General features: G+C 39.3%; 1 protein-coding gene across 3 annotated transcripts in view; it reads left to right on the plus strand.

The window, feature by feature from the left end:
* Positions 1-17680, plus strand: part of LOC120542238 (teneurin-2-like) — a 1685504-nt gene that overhangs the window by 1095203 nt on the left and 572621 nt on the right. For all 3 annotated transcript variants that reach the window (XM_039774544.1, XM_039774546.1, XM_039774547.1), the window contains one exon: positions 11771-11998. In XM_039774544.1, coding sequence (XP_039630478.1) covers positions 11771-11998 — 228 coding nt within the window. The remainder of the gene's footprint in view (positions 1-11770; positions 11999-17680) is intronic.

Consider the following 17680-nt stretch of genomic DNA (forward strand, 5'->3'; position numbering starts at 1 on the left):
ACTCCCTGGTGTTCATCCCCCAGCACTTCCGGGTTTGGCATCTGAGCACGGGCTCCTATAGGGTTGAGCTTCCATGCTCCTTTTCCATGGTCCCCATAGCGTAATCCCTCCTTTAGTCCTTCTTCCCGGCTGGGTGCCGCCCCCAGCTTCTCGCCATTATATATATATATATATTGTGGCATCCGGCCGGGACGCCCAGGAGGACCGGAGGAGGGCTTGTGCCTCCTCCAGACCGCGAGGGGGCGTCTGCCCTGGTTGTGTTGGGGGCCTCGGGTAAAGGGCTTGGAAGCCCAGCTCTGTAGGGACCCGTGGCCACCGCCAGGTGGCGCCCCGGTGCCTGAATATCCCTGGAGCCCAGCACTTCCGCCACACCAGGAAGTGCTGGGGAAGACGACAGGGGACACCCGGACGGCTTCGGTGCGCAGCCGGCACTTCCGCCACACTGGGGTGTCTCGAAGGAGTGCGGGAAGCAGCTGGAGCCCATCCGGGTTCCTATTTAAGGGGCCGCCTCCCTTCAGTCGGCGAAAGTCGGGTGGAAGAGAGACGGAGCTGGAGAGAGGACTGGAGGCGGCCAGGAAGGCACAAAGACTGTGAGGCCTGGACATTGGGGGAACGGTGCAAGAGGCACTGGGGTTTGTGTGCACGTATATTGACTTGTAAATATTGTAAACAAAGGGTGTGTGGTGGATCTTAGGATGTCCGTCTGTGTGTGTCCGGGTCCGAGTTCACAATATATATTTATATATATATATATAGTGATAAAGGTGCTATATAGCGCCCGACCTGGCACAGACTGACGCAGAGGCACGTGTAAAAATCACACAGTCTTTTTATTTTCTCTTCAGCCATGGGACACGTCTTCCCCATGTCCCACAGACCCAACACAGTCCCAAAAGCACTTAAACACAATAGCAACAACTCTCCACTTTGCAGCACCACTCCTCCCAGGCAACCTTGTCCTCTTCCTCCCGATTCTGGCCCCTTTGTGGTGTAGGCTGGCCCGTTTTATAGCCCACCCGGACGTGTTCCAGGTGCTTGACCACCTGGTCCCAATTGCACCTCCGGGTGGGGCTGATGACTCATCCAGCCAGGTTCTTGAGTCTCGGCGGCACCCCCTAGCGGCCTCGTCAGCTCCCAACCAGGCTGTGGAGGACTCCATGTCCCATGGAGCCACGTGGGAGACTGGGAAATCAACATCAGCCAGGGAGGCTGCCACCAAGCGTCCCGGGGGGAGGTATTGAGCTGTCCATTGTGGCTCCCCCAGAACATATGCAGCAAGGGCGTCCCGGACAGGCATGGGACCTGGCTGTCCATCACAATATATATGCTACCCACATACAGGTAATAGATCTCTTGCCCTACATGTAAGTTAAGCGCCTTTCTTCAGTATTCTCATATGTCCGAACATCTCTTGACTGGCACTTCCTCTGTTGAGTGCAATGCCTGCTTCTCAGACTTTTGTCATTTTGAGGTTCCCTGCTCACTTCCTGTCTACTTTTATGCATCCTGTCTCTGAAGATGACTCTCAGTGTGCCTCCTAAGCCTTAATTCTTCCTCGTGTGTCTCATGCATGCATCACCCTGCGATTTTTGATCACATCACCAAAGCCAAACTGACCAATCAGATTGCTCGTAGAAACTGGACACACACACACACACACAGACATTGGCATATTATTATATAATATAGTATATTATTTAGACCCTTTCAGTTTTTCACATTTTTGATGTTGTAGTCTTGTGCTGAAATCATTTCAATTATTTTTTTTTCTCTTCCTCAAAAAACACTCAATACCCCAGAATGACAAAGCAAAAACAGAATATTAGGAATTTTTACAAATTAATTAATTAATAATAAAATGCTGAAATATCTCATTGATAGAAGTATTCAGAGCCTTTGCTTTGGCTCAGGTGTATCCCGTTCTGCTGATAATCTTTGAGATGTTTGTACTCCTTGTTTGAAGTCTGTCTGTGTTCAGTTGAAGCCCCTAGAAAACACGCACACTTATCTATAGGAGGTCCTACAGTTTCACAAAAACTAAGCCATGAGGTTGAAGGAATTGCCTGCTGAGCCTAGAGACAGGATTATGTTGAGGTCCAGATATGGGGACGGGTACAAAAACATTTCTGAAAGCATTGAAGGTTCTCAAGGGCTCAGTGGCCTCCATATTTATTAAGCAGAAGACGTTTGTAACAAACACGACATTTCCTAGAGCTTAGCAATCAGGGCAGAGGGGCCTTGGCAAGAAAGGTGATGAAGAAACCAATGGTAACTCCGGCTGAGCTGCACAGAGCCAGTATGGAGATGGGAGAAACTTCTAGAAGGACAACACCCACTGCAAGACTCTACAAATGTGGGTTTTGTGGCAGAGTGGCCAGACAGCACTCCTTTATCAGGGCTGATTAAATCAAAACTGAGCTGCTTGGCCTTAACTCTAAGTGTCACATCCAGAGGAAATCGCTTATCACCTGCGCAATACCATTCCCACAACAAAGCATGGTGGTGGCAACATCATGCCATGGGGATGTTTTTCTGCTGCGCTGGGATATTAGTCAGGGTTGAGGGAAAGCTGAATGGAGCAAAGTGCAGAGATGTGATTAATGAAAACCTGCTTGAGAGTGCTGTGGCCCTCAGACTGGGCCGAAGGTTCACCTTTCAACAGAATAAGTCACAGACAACACAGAAGTGGCTTAGGGCCAACTCTCTGAACTTGAACCCAATTGAATATCTCTGGAGAGACCTGAACATGCAGAAGCTGTCCACCGATGATCTAAATCCAACCAGACTGAGCTGAGAGGATCTGCAGAGAGAAGAATGGCAGGAAATCCCCAAACCCAGGTGTATGTGGAGCTTGTCATGTCAGAGCCAAGAAGACTTCAGGCAGTCATCGCCATCTAAGGAACTTCACTGAAGTATTGAGTGTTTTATTACTTTCTCGTATACATAGTATAGAAATCGTGAAAAAGTTCTACCTCGAGATTTTGATGAATCTTGACCTTTATGCCTTTCTGAGTTCGAAAATACCATTTTTGAAATGATGTCTGTGTGTGTGTCTCTGTATAAACACGACAACTCGAAAACACTTTGAACTCGGTCAGTGAGATTTTGTACACTTGCTTTATATCAAAAATAAGGAATCCTATCAACTTTTGGGCTACTTCCAGCAACTAGAAAGGGTACTTTAACTGAATACTTTCGTGAATTTTCAAGTAAACTATGCTTATAATTACAGATAGATGACTCATATTTTGTATAGATATTTAAAATGATAAAAAGCAAACGGATATGAAATTTGAGAAAAAATTACCCAACTGGAAATTGCATTTTATTTACCATCCAAATTTTTTGTATCATGGAAATATAAATGTGTATACGATATTAAGAACTGTATTCAATATAACGCATATTCTTTTAAAATCTATTTTTAATTTTCTTTTAATTTATACATCATCAGTTTATCAATAACTTGTAAATATTGAACATGCCATGTAAATATAAATATGTAATGGGAACCATAAGCTGCTACATCCCAATCGTGTCTCTGGTAATATATTTAATTTTATGATTTCTTTTTTGTTTCCGGCAATCATTATCATAATTACAGTAAATGTAGCTAAGTTTTACCCTTTTGCAATTTATTGCAACAAATCTCTATATATAAACTTCATTTGGATCTTGATCTTTGTTTGTCCGCGAATGAATTAGAAGAAGAAGCACTAGATGGCAGTAGAGAGACAGCTAAAACATAGGCATTGCATTAAGAATCTCCTCCAGGCTTATTCTACTGAAGACTGTAGTACGCCAGTCACACCTTAAAACACAGACATTCAAACTAAACAAATTGTTGTGCTTTAAATTAACTAAAGAGATCTTCATTTAGATCTTGATCTTTGTTTGTCCGCGAAGACCACCTTCCAGTTTAGTACATTGTTGTTACTCACGGATGTCAACAATGTGCCGAAATAACAAAAGCGGTGGTGGACAGTGTTACGCTGATTAGCTCCTGAGGCCTGGTTAGAGAATGAGATTGCCGAAGATAAAAGGTACGTGCCTACGTAACATATGAATGAAAGAAAGACAGTGGGTAAAATGAATGACAACGTAACAGCACGTTCTGGAAATTATTATTGTTACGTTGTAGCCGGCGAGTGCTGCGCATCTCACAGTTGTACCGTGGCTTGCTCACATGTCAGTGAAGTGATCCCTATTTATGCTTTAAAGAGCCTGGATACCTATGTGTCCCCTTTTTATAACCATTGCTCCGTGTATATTGCCTTACTCTTTGGATTGCCACAAAGCAACCTGCGAGATTGGAGAAAGGTTGAGAAGAGATCGTGAGAGGAAACGATAGCATCGTGAAAACGAGACGGACTGTGAACGGACAGGAGCAGAAATGCTCCTACACCACCACATAATTACTATTCGGACAGTGATTCCGAGTAAGCCATTCCTATCGAATCAATATCCAAGGGTTTTCTTTTTTAATTTTTATTCCCTTATAAAAAATCATAATACTGTGTGACGAAGGGCCCAGTTCACGACTGGCAGCCGCGTTTAAACAGGGAGCCCTTCACAGACAACTTTAACACACGCAACGTAGTTGGGCGCACATGGCTAGTATATACTGTATATATAAAATCTTCATTTGGATCTTGATCTTTGTTTGTCCGCGAATGAATTAGAAGAAGAAGCACTAGATGGCAGTAGAGAGGCAGCTAAAACATAGGCATTGCATTAAGAATCTCCTCCAGGCTTATACTACTGAAGACTGTAGTACGCCAGTCACACCTCAAAACACAGACATTCAAACTAAACAAACTCTTGTGCTTTAAATTAACTAAAGAGATCTTCATTTAGATCTTGATCTTTGTTTGTCCGCGAAGACCACCTTCCAGTTTAGTACATTGTTGTTACTCACGGATGTCAACAATGTGCCGGAATAACGTAAGGGGTGGTGGACAGTGTTACGCTGGTTAGCTCCGGAGGCCTGGTTAGAGAATGAGATTGCCGAAGATAAAAGGTACGTGCCTACGTAACATATGAGTGAAAGAAAGACAGTGGGTAAAATGAATGACAACGTAACAGCACGTTCCGGAAATTATTATTGTTACGTTGTAGCCGGCGAGTGCTGCGCGTCTCACAGTTGTACAGTGGCTTGCTCACATGTCAGTGAAGTGATCTCTATTTAAGCTTTAAAGAGACTGGATACCTATGTGTCCCCCTTTTATAACCATTGCTCCGTGTATATTGCCTTACTCTTTGGATTGCCACAAAGCAACCTGCGAGATTGGAGAAAGGTTGAGAAGAGATCGTGAGAGGAAACGACAGCATCGTGAAAATGAGACGGACTGTGAACGGACAGGAGCAGAAATGCTCCTACACCACCACATAATTACTATTCGGGCAGTGATTCTGAGTAAGCCATTCCTATCGAATCAATAACCAAGGGTTTTCTTTTGTAATTTTATTTCCCTTATAACAAATCATAATGCTGTGTGACGAAGAGCCCAGTTCATGACTGGCAGCTGCATTTAAACAGGGAGCCCGTCACAGACAACTTCAACACGCAACGTAGTTGGGCGCACATGGCTAGTATTCTATAATACTAACAGTTTTTTTATGTTTTTAGGTAACTATAACTCTATTTAATTTGCACGTAATCTAGGAAATGCATATGTAATCATGAAACAAATTCCACCACCATTTTCAACCTCCCTAAATGCAAAAATATCATTATAACTAGGAGGCTTTGCCTCGGCCTGCACTACGCGCCAGCCACTTCACGTCTCTGCCGCTCGCGTATGTGGATTTCACTTTCACCAAACAACAAATCTTTAGTTCTCGTGGATATGCCTCTACATTGGGAAGAAACACTACTTGTCCCTGATGGCAACACAACTTAGACGACCTACAAGTCTCTAACTTAAAGTTTAAAGCGAAACAATATCTACAGTACATACTTCTGTCATATCACCCATGTCCATATATTCAATCTCTTTTCGCTGTTCCGTTATCTCACAGAGTAATAATTTCCATTTGTTAACGCTAATGCAATCTTTACTATCAGTTTTTTGAGACTTTCAAATTTTAGTACTGTCATTATCTCTTACTTCCTCTGCATGTGTATCGCGCCAACGTTTTTGAACCTCTTTATGACGTTCTACTTTGTCTTCTGCTCTTTGTCTTTTATTTCCGACCCCGCTTGGAGCTGAGATCGCAGGAACTGTGTCTGACAATAGCATTCACACGAATGAGAAGTGAGTGGACTGTGGGTGTGGGGGTAAATGTTTGAGGGGAGTACGGGACTTGTCCAAATCTCTTGGCAAAAAGTCTCGTCTCGCTGGACCTGAAATTATCTCCGAGAGAGTCTCATCTCAGGATTTCCTTTTATAATAGAGAGATATAAATTTTGATTGTAAATAGAGATAAATGATTATGTATCGATTAGTTGTGATGAGAAACAAAGAGACTTGATATTTGAGAAATATTGCGGAAATGGAAGTGGTTATGATGACCTTTTCCTCTATCTCCGTATACGAGAAAGTCGAGGGGAGCACACTCCCGATTTTTTCTTAAATTTATTTGCAGAATTTTCTAATGTGTTGTTTTTGTATTTGTCATTCTGGAGTACTGAGTTTTGCTTGATGAGGGAAAAAAATGAATGTAAATGATTTTCGCACAAGACTGCAATATAAAGAAATGTGTGAAAAGTGAAGGGGTTTGAAGATCTTCTGAAGGCGCTGTAGATGTTGCATCCTGTGTATGTTCTGGTAATTTATCGGGCAACACTTTAGTTTAGGTACTGCAAAAAGGCATCAATTGCTCATTTACTCTTCTGTAACAAAACATTGATAAAAAGACTTTGTTTGGTCTTCGTAACACTTCCAAACATTGGTAGATGGGCTATTCATCTTAGTGCAGTGAGGCACATTGACGGGATGGTAAAACGACTTGTTAATGTGAAGGATTCACAGGTCTTATAATAAATATGTTATGTCTAGAGAAGTGTGCCTCAGTGAAGCCCCCCTCAGACCACTCCAAAGTGACATTTTGTTAGTGGGTCACATTGCAGAGATGAATAAACATTTTACTGATGCTTTTTTAAGCGTCATGAAGCCTTTTTTAGGGTCTTGTTATATAAGAATCAATGAGTAATAGATGCATTTTTGCAGCCCCTGAACTAAAGTGCTACCATTTATTATCCTGCTGCCACGATTCTGAGGAGACCATTCAGATAAGATGGGCATTACATGGGACACAGCTGACAGTAAATGTGAACGTCGAGACAAACAGGGAGAAAGACACACAACAGATGTCTGATGACTACATGCAGTACAGTATTATGCAGCCTAATGTGTTTTATTCTTAATTATAACTACTGTTTATTTGTCAGTGAGAACTTACAAGTGGACTTTATAAGAATGAATGCAAAGTGTGATTGATTATGAGACAAGTGGCCATGTGGTTTCATGGCATTAACTTACACCCGTGCGCCTGCCTGTCAATAACATCCAAAGAATGTAAATCCAAACTCTGCCGTTCAGTTTTTAAGCTGCTCCACCAGCTTTCCATTTCCGTCTATTCAGCCTTTTCGGTCCCCACAGTCTGTTCACACCTTGGCTGTAACGTCCCTCGTGTGATTCATGCTTCACAGTTTTGCTTCACGAGAAACGTATGCAGGAAAAGTACAATATTTCCGAATGATTAAATTTTAAATGGCCAAGGAGTGCATGGACTAGAGTTGAGTTTTTAATTTTAATGTTGAGTGAATTCTCCCCCGGGGGTTAAAAGAGTGACCTTTCCTACTCGTAGTGTTTCTTCCAGCAATAAAATCTTGTCCGTCATTATTTTATTACTTTGGGTAGTCATGTTAAGGTTTTGACACCAATATTAATACACACAATTTCTTTCATAAATATTGAAATAAGACGGCTGAGCATTTTTAAAATAAGTGGCACAAACAGAAGCGTTAAGGCTTCTTGTGCCGATTCTGGACTTAGTTGATTGCTAATACAGGCAGGGTTTATTTCATAAGTTTTCATATTAGCATCCTCACAGAGGTGGACAGTACACCAGTGATTCTCAAAGCATTCTGGATCAAGGATTACTTTGTCAAAGATATGGAGGACCACTTATGGCCAACAGCCATAAGAAAGTCAAAAATATGGAGGACCACTTATGGCTAACAGCCATAAGAAAGTCAAAGATATGGAGGACCACTTATGGCCAACAGCAATAAGAAAGTCAAAGATATGGAGGACCAATTATGGCCAACAGCCATAAGAAAGTCAAAGATATGGAGGACCATTTATGGGCAACAGCAATAAGAAAGTCAAAGATATGGAGGACCATTTATGGCCAACAGCCATAAGAAAGTCAAAGATATGGAGGACCATTTATGGCCAACAGCAATAAGAAAGTCAAAGATATGGAGGACCATTTATGGGAAACAGCAATAAGAAAGTCAAAGATATGGAGGACCATTTATTGGCAACAGCCATAAGAAAGTCAAAGATATGGAGGACCACTTATGGCCAACAGCCATAAGAAAGTCAAAGATATGGAGGACCATTTATGGCCAACAGCAATAAGAAAGTCAAAGATATGGAGGACCATTTATGGGCAACAGCCATAAGAAAGTCAAAGATATGGAGGACCACTTATGGGCAACAGCCACCCATTACTGCAAATTCCATATTATGGTTATCAGGTTCTTTGTTCTGCAGGTAAACTTGTGAAAAGTATTGCAATGACCCAAAGTGCAAAGAAGAAGAGTTGGCACATGGGCTTAAATAGTGAGTTAGTAGGCCTCAACAGGGCTATTTATTGGAAAGGACCTCCTTAATTTGATTGTCTGTGTCCTACGCTCACTGTTACTCCTTCAGAAGGTGCTGTAAGAAGGATGGCAAAAGACCAGACCAAACAGAATTTTCCAAACTGTCATAGCCCCTCTGTCTCTTTCTATGCTGTCTCTATTTCTGTGCCTCTCACTTGGTGTGCCCTCTCATGTCTGTTCATTTTCCAACCTGTTAAATCCAGACTAGGGGTGCTGGAGCGGATCCCAGCCAGTACAGGGTGCAAAGCAGGAACAAACCCTGGACAAGGTGCCAGTCCATTTCAGGGCAAACACACACCCATCAAACACACACTAGGACCAATCTGGTGGTGGCATACACTGTCCCTATTTAAATCTTTTGCTTACTAGGGGCTCGACCTTCCTCACCTGAAAGGAAACTCTGCATTGCAAGACCAACATTCAGACCATGCTTGCTTTATCTTTGAAAGTCCCATTATAAAAGATTGAAGATGGTGCTACAGCACAAAGACTTAAGCAAGTAGTACAACAGAAGTAACGTGCGTCAGCGTCCAAATGGGATTATTTTCTTATTTGGATTTGTAGCTTAATTTAGTCAGCTGGTATTTACAAGTCTCTGTGTTTTGGAGTCAAGGAAAAAAAAATGTACCAAGCCTGAGCATTAACACTCAATGTATCGTGCCTTTCATACCTACCTGTTATTTAGTTCCTCTCATATCTTTTTATCTATTTCACCCTCTCTCGGTTATATACAGGTAGTACCTTTATTATCTATTTCCTATTCATTATCTTTCATATTATGTGTCAAGTATGTAGTGTCTTTCATATCCGTCTGTCGAATATACAGCTCCTTCCATATGTATTATCTAACTCTTTATCTTTTATATATAATTCCTGAGTTATGTGTTTACCTTTCATATTGTCTATCAAGTATATAGTACCTGTCTTATCAATTTATATATTATAGCTCCTTTCATATCGGTTAATCTATCTCTGTATCTGTCATTAATTGCCATTGTTATATCTTTGATATACAACAATTTACGTTTTATCTTTCAAGTTTATAGTACCTTTTTCAATCATCTATCTATTTATTATTGCTCTTTTCATATCTGTTCATTTCTCAGTCTGTTATATAGTGCTTTTATTGTCAATTTGCTATACCACATTTTTCATGCAAACAGTCAAGTATAAAGTGCCTTTCATATCCTTCTATCTATTTTTGTATCTGTTTATCTTTGTAAAATCGAGTGTTATGCGTATCATCTATCTGTCCATCCATCCATTATCCAACCCGCTATATCCTAACTACAGGGTCACGGGGGTCTGCTGGAGCCAATCCCAGCCAGCACAGGGTGCAAGGCAGGAAACAAACCCCAGGCAGGGTGCCAGCCCACCGCAGGGCACACACGCACACCAAGCACACACTAGGATCATCAATACACCTAACCTGCATGTCTTTGGACTGTGGGAGGAAACCCACACAGACACGGGGAGAACATGCAAACTCCATGCAGGGAGGATCCGGGAAGTGAACCCATCTATCTATTATAGTTCATATCTGTTTACCTCCCTGTTATATTGTGCCTTTCTTATCTATTTGCTATACAGAATCTAACATATTATTTTCCAAGTATATAGTGCCTGGGCGGCATGGTGGTACAGTGGGTACCGCTGCTGCATCGCAGTTAGTAGACCTGGATTTGCTTCCCGGGTCCTCCCTGCGTGGAGTTTGCATGTTCTCCCCGTGTCTGCGTGGGCTTCCTCCCACAGTCCAAAGACATGCAGGTTAGGTGTATTGGCGATTCTAAATTGGCCCTAGTGTGTACTTGGTGTGGGGGTGCCCTGCGGGCTGGCGCCCTGCTTGGGATTTGTTCCTGCCTTGCTGGCTGGGATTGGCTCCAGCAGATCCCCGTGACCCTGTGGTTAGAATATAGCGGGTTGGATAATGGATGGATGGATATATAGTGCCTTTCATATCCATCTATCTATTTTTGTATCTGTTTATCTTTCACTCTAAAATCGAGTGTCTTGCATATCATCTATCTATTATAGTTCATATCTGTTTACCTCCTTGTTACATTGTGTCTTTATCTTGCTATGCAGAATCTAACATATTATTTGTCAAGTATATAGCGCCTTTCATATCCTTCTTTCTGTTATAGTTGTGTTCATATCTGTTTATCTCTGATATATAGTGCCTTTCTTATCTATCTACTGTACTTTCATCTATCTATCTATCTATCTATCTATCTATCTATCTATCTATCTATCTATCTATCTATCTGTTATATACTGCTCTATCTATCTATCTATCTATCTATCTATCTATCTGTAGTGTCTGTGTCTGTTACTCATATAGCAGCATTCATTTCACTATTATTCAATATAATATTAAATATCTTACAGTATTTGTATTAAATATTTTATAATGCCTTTCTTCTTTATATTTCTGTGATTTTTGATCCAACTTCTTCAAAGTCCCTCTTCTTTATGCGAAATTATTAAAATAGATATAAATAGCTGATTTTTTTTTTTTTTTTTTGCCCCAGGTGCCCTGTGGCTTTTTACTTTGAGTTTTCTTGAACCGCAGCCTGAGTATAAACAGTATTGTAAAGCAGAAGTTTCCCGATTTCCTTACTATGTTGCCGGTTGCTTGAACTTGACTGGAGCCTCGTCAGTCTTGCCGTTTTGTTTTCTCAGATGATGAGGCTGACGGCACACGCTAGTTGACCTGATGAGTGTGCTGTCAGCGTCTTATGTCGCTTAAGAATTATTGGCTAAAAAAAATAACTGAATAAGCACAGCTGGCACTACACAGAGCTTTAGTTTTATGATTGCTTTTGTGTTCTTGTATTAGAAGTCTTTAATTTGCTGCACTGTTCTGACTTTATAACACCTTGTGTGTGCCACACCCTTCATTAGTAACCTGTGGTCACTCTGTCCATTTCCCAGGTCGTCCCATTCCACCCACACCCTCGTCCAGCCTCCTCCCTTCTGCCCCACCACCCACGGGCTCCCTCCACCAGCATCCTCCACCAGCTGGCGTTAGAGACTGCCAGATGTCATTACTAGACAGCAACGCCTCCCATCCCATCCTGGACTCCAACCCTGACGAGGAGTTCTCCCCGAACACATACCTGCTGAGGCCGTGTGTCGGGCCTCAGCCAGCCTCGGGTGGCGGTAAGACAACATCATCCATGTTTAATGGGGAGCCTGATTTAGAATTTTAAGGAGGGTAAGGATGTGTGTGTGGTGGTGAGGGGGAGACTTGATACTGTGCAGGGTATGTGGAAAAAGAGAAGAAGACGGAAGAGCTGTCCCAACTTGAGAGGGATACTCTGTGTGGAAGAGTTATCATCAAGCTGTCTGTCTTTTACTGTATGCAGTCAGTCCCTTTTAAAGTAAGTGCCATCATAATGGGCAGAACCAAGAAAACAAGAGAGCACTCAAGGAAAGTGACGCTAAAAGGAGTGAAATTAAAAGAAATATTGTAAGAAATTCTGTGAAAAGCTGCCACTGTATAATGTGAGTGTGTCTATGTACTGTATAATGTACAGAATGCAGCACTGTATGATAGATAGATAGATAGATAGATAGATAGATAGATAGATAGATAGATAGATAGATAGATAGATAGATAGATATGAATGGCACTATATAATAGATAGAGCAGAATACCATAGTTATAAAGGCAACAGTATTGGGTAAGAAAGGCACTGTATGACAGATAGCTAGATATACTCATATAGATTTGAAAGACACTTCATAATAGATGAAATATTTTATCATATCATAGTTTTATATACAAAGGCTCTAATAACAGATTAGAAAGGCACAATATGACAGATAGGTAAACAGATTTTAAAGGCACTATGTAATAATTAAGGCATTACATCAGTGTTATATATTATGGCACTAATAGTAAATAAAAAAGTGCAATATGACAGATAGATGTGAAAGACACTATATAATAGATACAGCATTGTATCATAGTTATACATAAAGGCACTAAAACATTTATTAAAGGCACAATATGACAGATAGTTACATATATAGATTTGAAATATACTCTGTAATAGGTAAAGTGTTCTGTCATAGTTATAAATAAAGGCACTAATGATAGATGAGAAAGGCGTAAAATATCAGATAGACAAAATTGAAGGCACTATATTATGTATAGAGCATTATTGCAAAGTTTGGTGCCAATATCAGATAAGAAAAGCACAATATTGTCAGATAGATAGATTTGAAAAGCACTATATTTTAGCTAAAGCGTTATATCATTGTTTTATGTAAATGAAATAATATTTCTGAAAGGCACAGTATGACAGATACCTAGATATATAGATTTGAAAGGCACTGTATAATTGATAAAGAATTTTAACAAAGTTATATATAAAGGCACTAATAATATTTACAAGAGGCACAGTATCACAGATCTAGATATATTAATTTTGAAAAGCATTTTATAATTCATGCAGCATTATATCATAGTTTATATATATATATATATATATATATATATATATATATATATATATATATATATTTAAAGGCAATAATAACAGATACAAAAGGCACAATATGTCAGATAGATAGATTTGAAAGGCACTATATAATAGGTCATTATACCATTGTTTTATTTACAAGCATTAATAACAGATAGACCGGAAAGGCACAATATGACACATTTTAAAGGCGCTAGATAATAGATACATAAATAAACATATGTATAAAGTTTATTTAACTTGACAGTAGATAGATATAATAGATACTGTACATTTATAAATAGGAAAGGTGCTATGTGCTATACAAGATAGATAGATAGATAGATGTGAAAGGTACTATATAATAGATAGATAGATAGATAGATAGATAGATAGATAGATAGATAGATAGATAGATAGATAGATGTGAAAGGCACTATATAATAGATAGATAGATAGATGTGAAAGGCACTATATGATAGATAGATAGATAGATAGATAGATAGATAGATAGATAGATAGATAGATAGATAGATGTGAAAGGCACTATATGATAGATAGATAGATAGATAGATAGATAGATAGATAGATAGATAGATAGATAGATAGGAAAGGCACTATATGATAGATAGATAGATAGATAGATAGATAGATAGATAGATAGATAGGAAAGGCACTACATGATAGATAGATAGATAGATAGATAGATAGATAGATAGATAGATAGATAGATAGATAGATAGGAAAGGCACTATATTATAGATAGATAGATAGATAGATAGATAGGACAGAATATTTTAGATATGAAACCCACTATAGATAAATAGGAAAGTCACTAAACAAGGACAAATATGAAAGGCTTTATTTAAATAACAGATCAGAAAGGAACTATATGACAGATGAATGTATAATATTATATATAAATAGGTAGATCAATCTGAAATTCACTGTACAATAGAAATATAAATCAATTATGTAATTATAGTTAAATACGTAAACATGAAATGCATTTTATAACTAATGACTAACAGAGAAGACCCTAATTGCAGACTTTTTCTTTATGGCAGCCTCTATACATCCAGTGGTACTGATTGTTGTGGCAGCACACATGCTGTGTAACCAGAGTAACGACGTACTGTGGGCAAACAAGGAATAAACCAGCAAGAAATGTGCCATTAGAACATAAAAAAAAAATTTGACGAGAGCAGGCCGTTTAGCCCAAAAAAGGTTACCAATCCCATCCACCGAATTCCTCCAAAAATAACATCAAGTCGAGTTTTGGATGACCCTAAATTCCAGTTTTGCACAATACTAGTGGATGGATGGTCACCCAGAGAGCTCTTGCTGGGGCCTCCACTGCAGCATGAGGTCTTCACCTCCAGCTCCATGTCCGTTATAAGCAGATGGCCTTCTCCACAGGTGCTAAGAGATGCTAACTAAAGCAAAACTACAGCTGCTCTCCCAGACCACAGATGACTAAGTCTTTTTGGTCAAATGCCATGGTTTTATTCCTTCTGTTCTCTGAATCCACTCTTAGCCTCCTTGTCACTGGTACCAGTACTAAATGGGATGCCAGTATAGAACAAGGTGCACTTACATAAAGCAGACCAACAATAATTATGTGTAAAATACTTGTTTTCCAGCAATGCTTTAAACAGATTTAATGCCTCACATTGTCTCAAACAAAATGATCAGCCAGCTAACTCATTTGTGTAATTTTATACCTCACAGCTTTTATGTCTTTGAATGATATGTGCCAACTTCAAAAAAATCTTTGCCTGGTGGTCTTCTGGCACTCCTGTGTGTTCTTCAGTATTCTTCGGTTTTGAGAAGGATCCTACCGTTGGCCTCTGATTCATCAGTTTCTGTTCAAAGACCATCTTATAGAAAGGGTGAAAGCCTTGTGGTGTTTTATTTTTAAGTTTCAAATAAGTGATTAAGGTCTTTAAAGATAATGGCCTAAAAAGGAATAAGAGCACCAACAGTTTCATATAACAAAATTTGATTATAATGGAAAGTGATATAATAATTATGTAAAGTAAGAAGCGGCACAAGTCCCTCTTGAGTTCAGCTTGGTATATTTAGAACATCTATCCTCAAATACCAAAATCTCTTTTTTTAATGCAATCCAGTGTTTAATACTGTAAAGGTCCTTAATCTGCTATAAATCTTTATTAGCGCTCATCAAGGCTCTAAGTTCGAGAGCAATGTGATTATAGCCCTCTTAAAATGACATTACATCACTGGAGTAATTGGTTTACCATTTGGTAAAGTGACATCAATCATAACTAGAGTAACCACGCAGTAAATGAATTCAACCTTTCCAGTGCCGATGCTGACATTGTAATTGCTCAAGAACAACCTTGAAATGAAATTGGAAATTGCACCGTCTTTCAGTGTGATGGTAACCTAATGGATTTATTTTCATATGCCCACTCGTGATTTGCAGTCTTGGGCTTTCCAATGTTTGCAAACGACTGCCGTGGGATAAATGAGCATAAAGGAGGACAAGCAGAATTCACACATCGTCAGTATGGCGGGTGGGAGGCATCGTGACCTGCTGGAATCAAGCGCTTCAGTGCCACTGGCACTGTTATGATACCCAGTGCAACAGTTTATCATCCCTATATGATATCTATCTATCTATCTATCTATCTATCTATCTATCTATCTATCTATCTATCTATCTATCTATCTATCTATCTATCTATCTATCTATTATATAGTGCCTTTCACATCTGTCTATCTACTGTATATATCTATGTATCTGTCTGTCCTAGCATAACAAAACACCAGTTTATTAATACAGGCTGAATGGAACAGTGGTAACTCGATCTACTTTAATCGCATCATGCCTTTATGAGCCCCAGTTCACTTGATATGCCTTACATCCCTCTTTTTTGTGCTTGTTGTTGCATTTCTTCCTCAAACATTCCAGCCCTGTTGTGGACATCGAACAATGTGATGCCCAGGCACAAAGATGTATGCTGCATTGCTTACTTACTTACATTATCTTGTTTCAGCCGCTTACCTTTGTTCGTCAGAAATTAGCACCACCTTGAGTTTGCCGGCTGACTTTACATGAGAGCAAAGCCACAGACAACAGTTGGACGCACATAGATAGAAACATAGATACAGTATATGTGAAAGACACTGTATATTTGATAGAAAAGAATTAAAGGATACAATACTGAACCGACTCAAAAGTGTCCAATGTGCTGTTCGTATGGTTTCTAGGCAGGAAGGTTCAAGAGGGTGGACAACAGAAGTGATGTTAGAGGTGGAACGGCTGTCAGTCTTTCATTCTGCAGAGAGAAGAAGAGAGAAGGCATTCACACTGAGCGGCAACCTCTGATTTAGCAAGTAACTACCATCACAAGAGTCCTCAAGCTGCCCCCCAAACACACACTAGATAGATAGATCCTTCTCTTTCACATTTCAGATAAGAACAAAAATAATCTGAGAAACAAGAGGAGCCCAATCAGTCCATCAAGCCCGTTTGTTTAGCTAATAGCTAAGCTGTCCCAGTATCTCATCTAGATTCTTCTTAAAAGTTAAACTCCATGTGTCGATAGTTTTTTACAGAGTCCCACAAATCTTTGAGTAAAAAGAGCCTTCCTGCCTTCACTCCTAACTGCACTTCTACTTAATTTCAATAGACACATTAGCGAGGTACTAGATATTTGATAGACAATATGAAAAGCACCGTATCAAAAATGGCTAAAACAGTACTGTTTAATAGGTACAGATTAACAGCTATGAAAGGAACAATATGATAGATAGATAGATAGATAGATAGATAGATAGATAGATAGATAGATAGATATGAATGCCACTATATAATAGATAGATAGATTAATAGATAGATATGAATGGCACTATATAATAGATAGATAGATTAATAGATAGATATGAATGGCACTATATAATAGATAGATAGATTAATAGATAGATATGAATGGCACTATATAATAGATAGATAGATTAATAGATAGATATGAATGCCACTATATAATAGATAGATAGATTAATAGATAGATATGAATGGCACTATATAATAGATAGATAGATAGATATGAATGGCACTATATAATAGATACATAGATTAATAGATAGATACAGTAGATATGAATGGCACTATATAATAGATAGATAGATAGATAGATAGATAGATAGATAGATAGATAGATAGATAGATATGAATGGCACTATATAATAGATTAGATAGATATGAATGGCACTTTATAATAGATTGGATAGATAGATAAATAAATAAATAGATAGATATAAATGGCATTATATAATAGATAGATAGCTATGAAAGGCACTATATAACAGATAGATAGATAGATAGATAGATAGATAGATAGATAGA

This window comes from Polypterus senegalus, chromosome 13 (assembly GCF_016835505.1).
Source record: "Polypterus senegalus isolate Bchr_013 chromosome 13, ASM1683550v1, whole genome shotgun sequence".
Taxonomy (NCBI): domain Eukaryota; kingdom Metazoa; phylum Chordata; class Cladistia; order Polypteriformes; family Polypteridae; genus Polypterus; species Polypterus senegalus.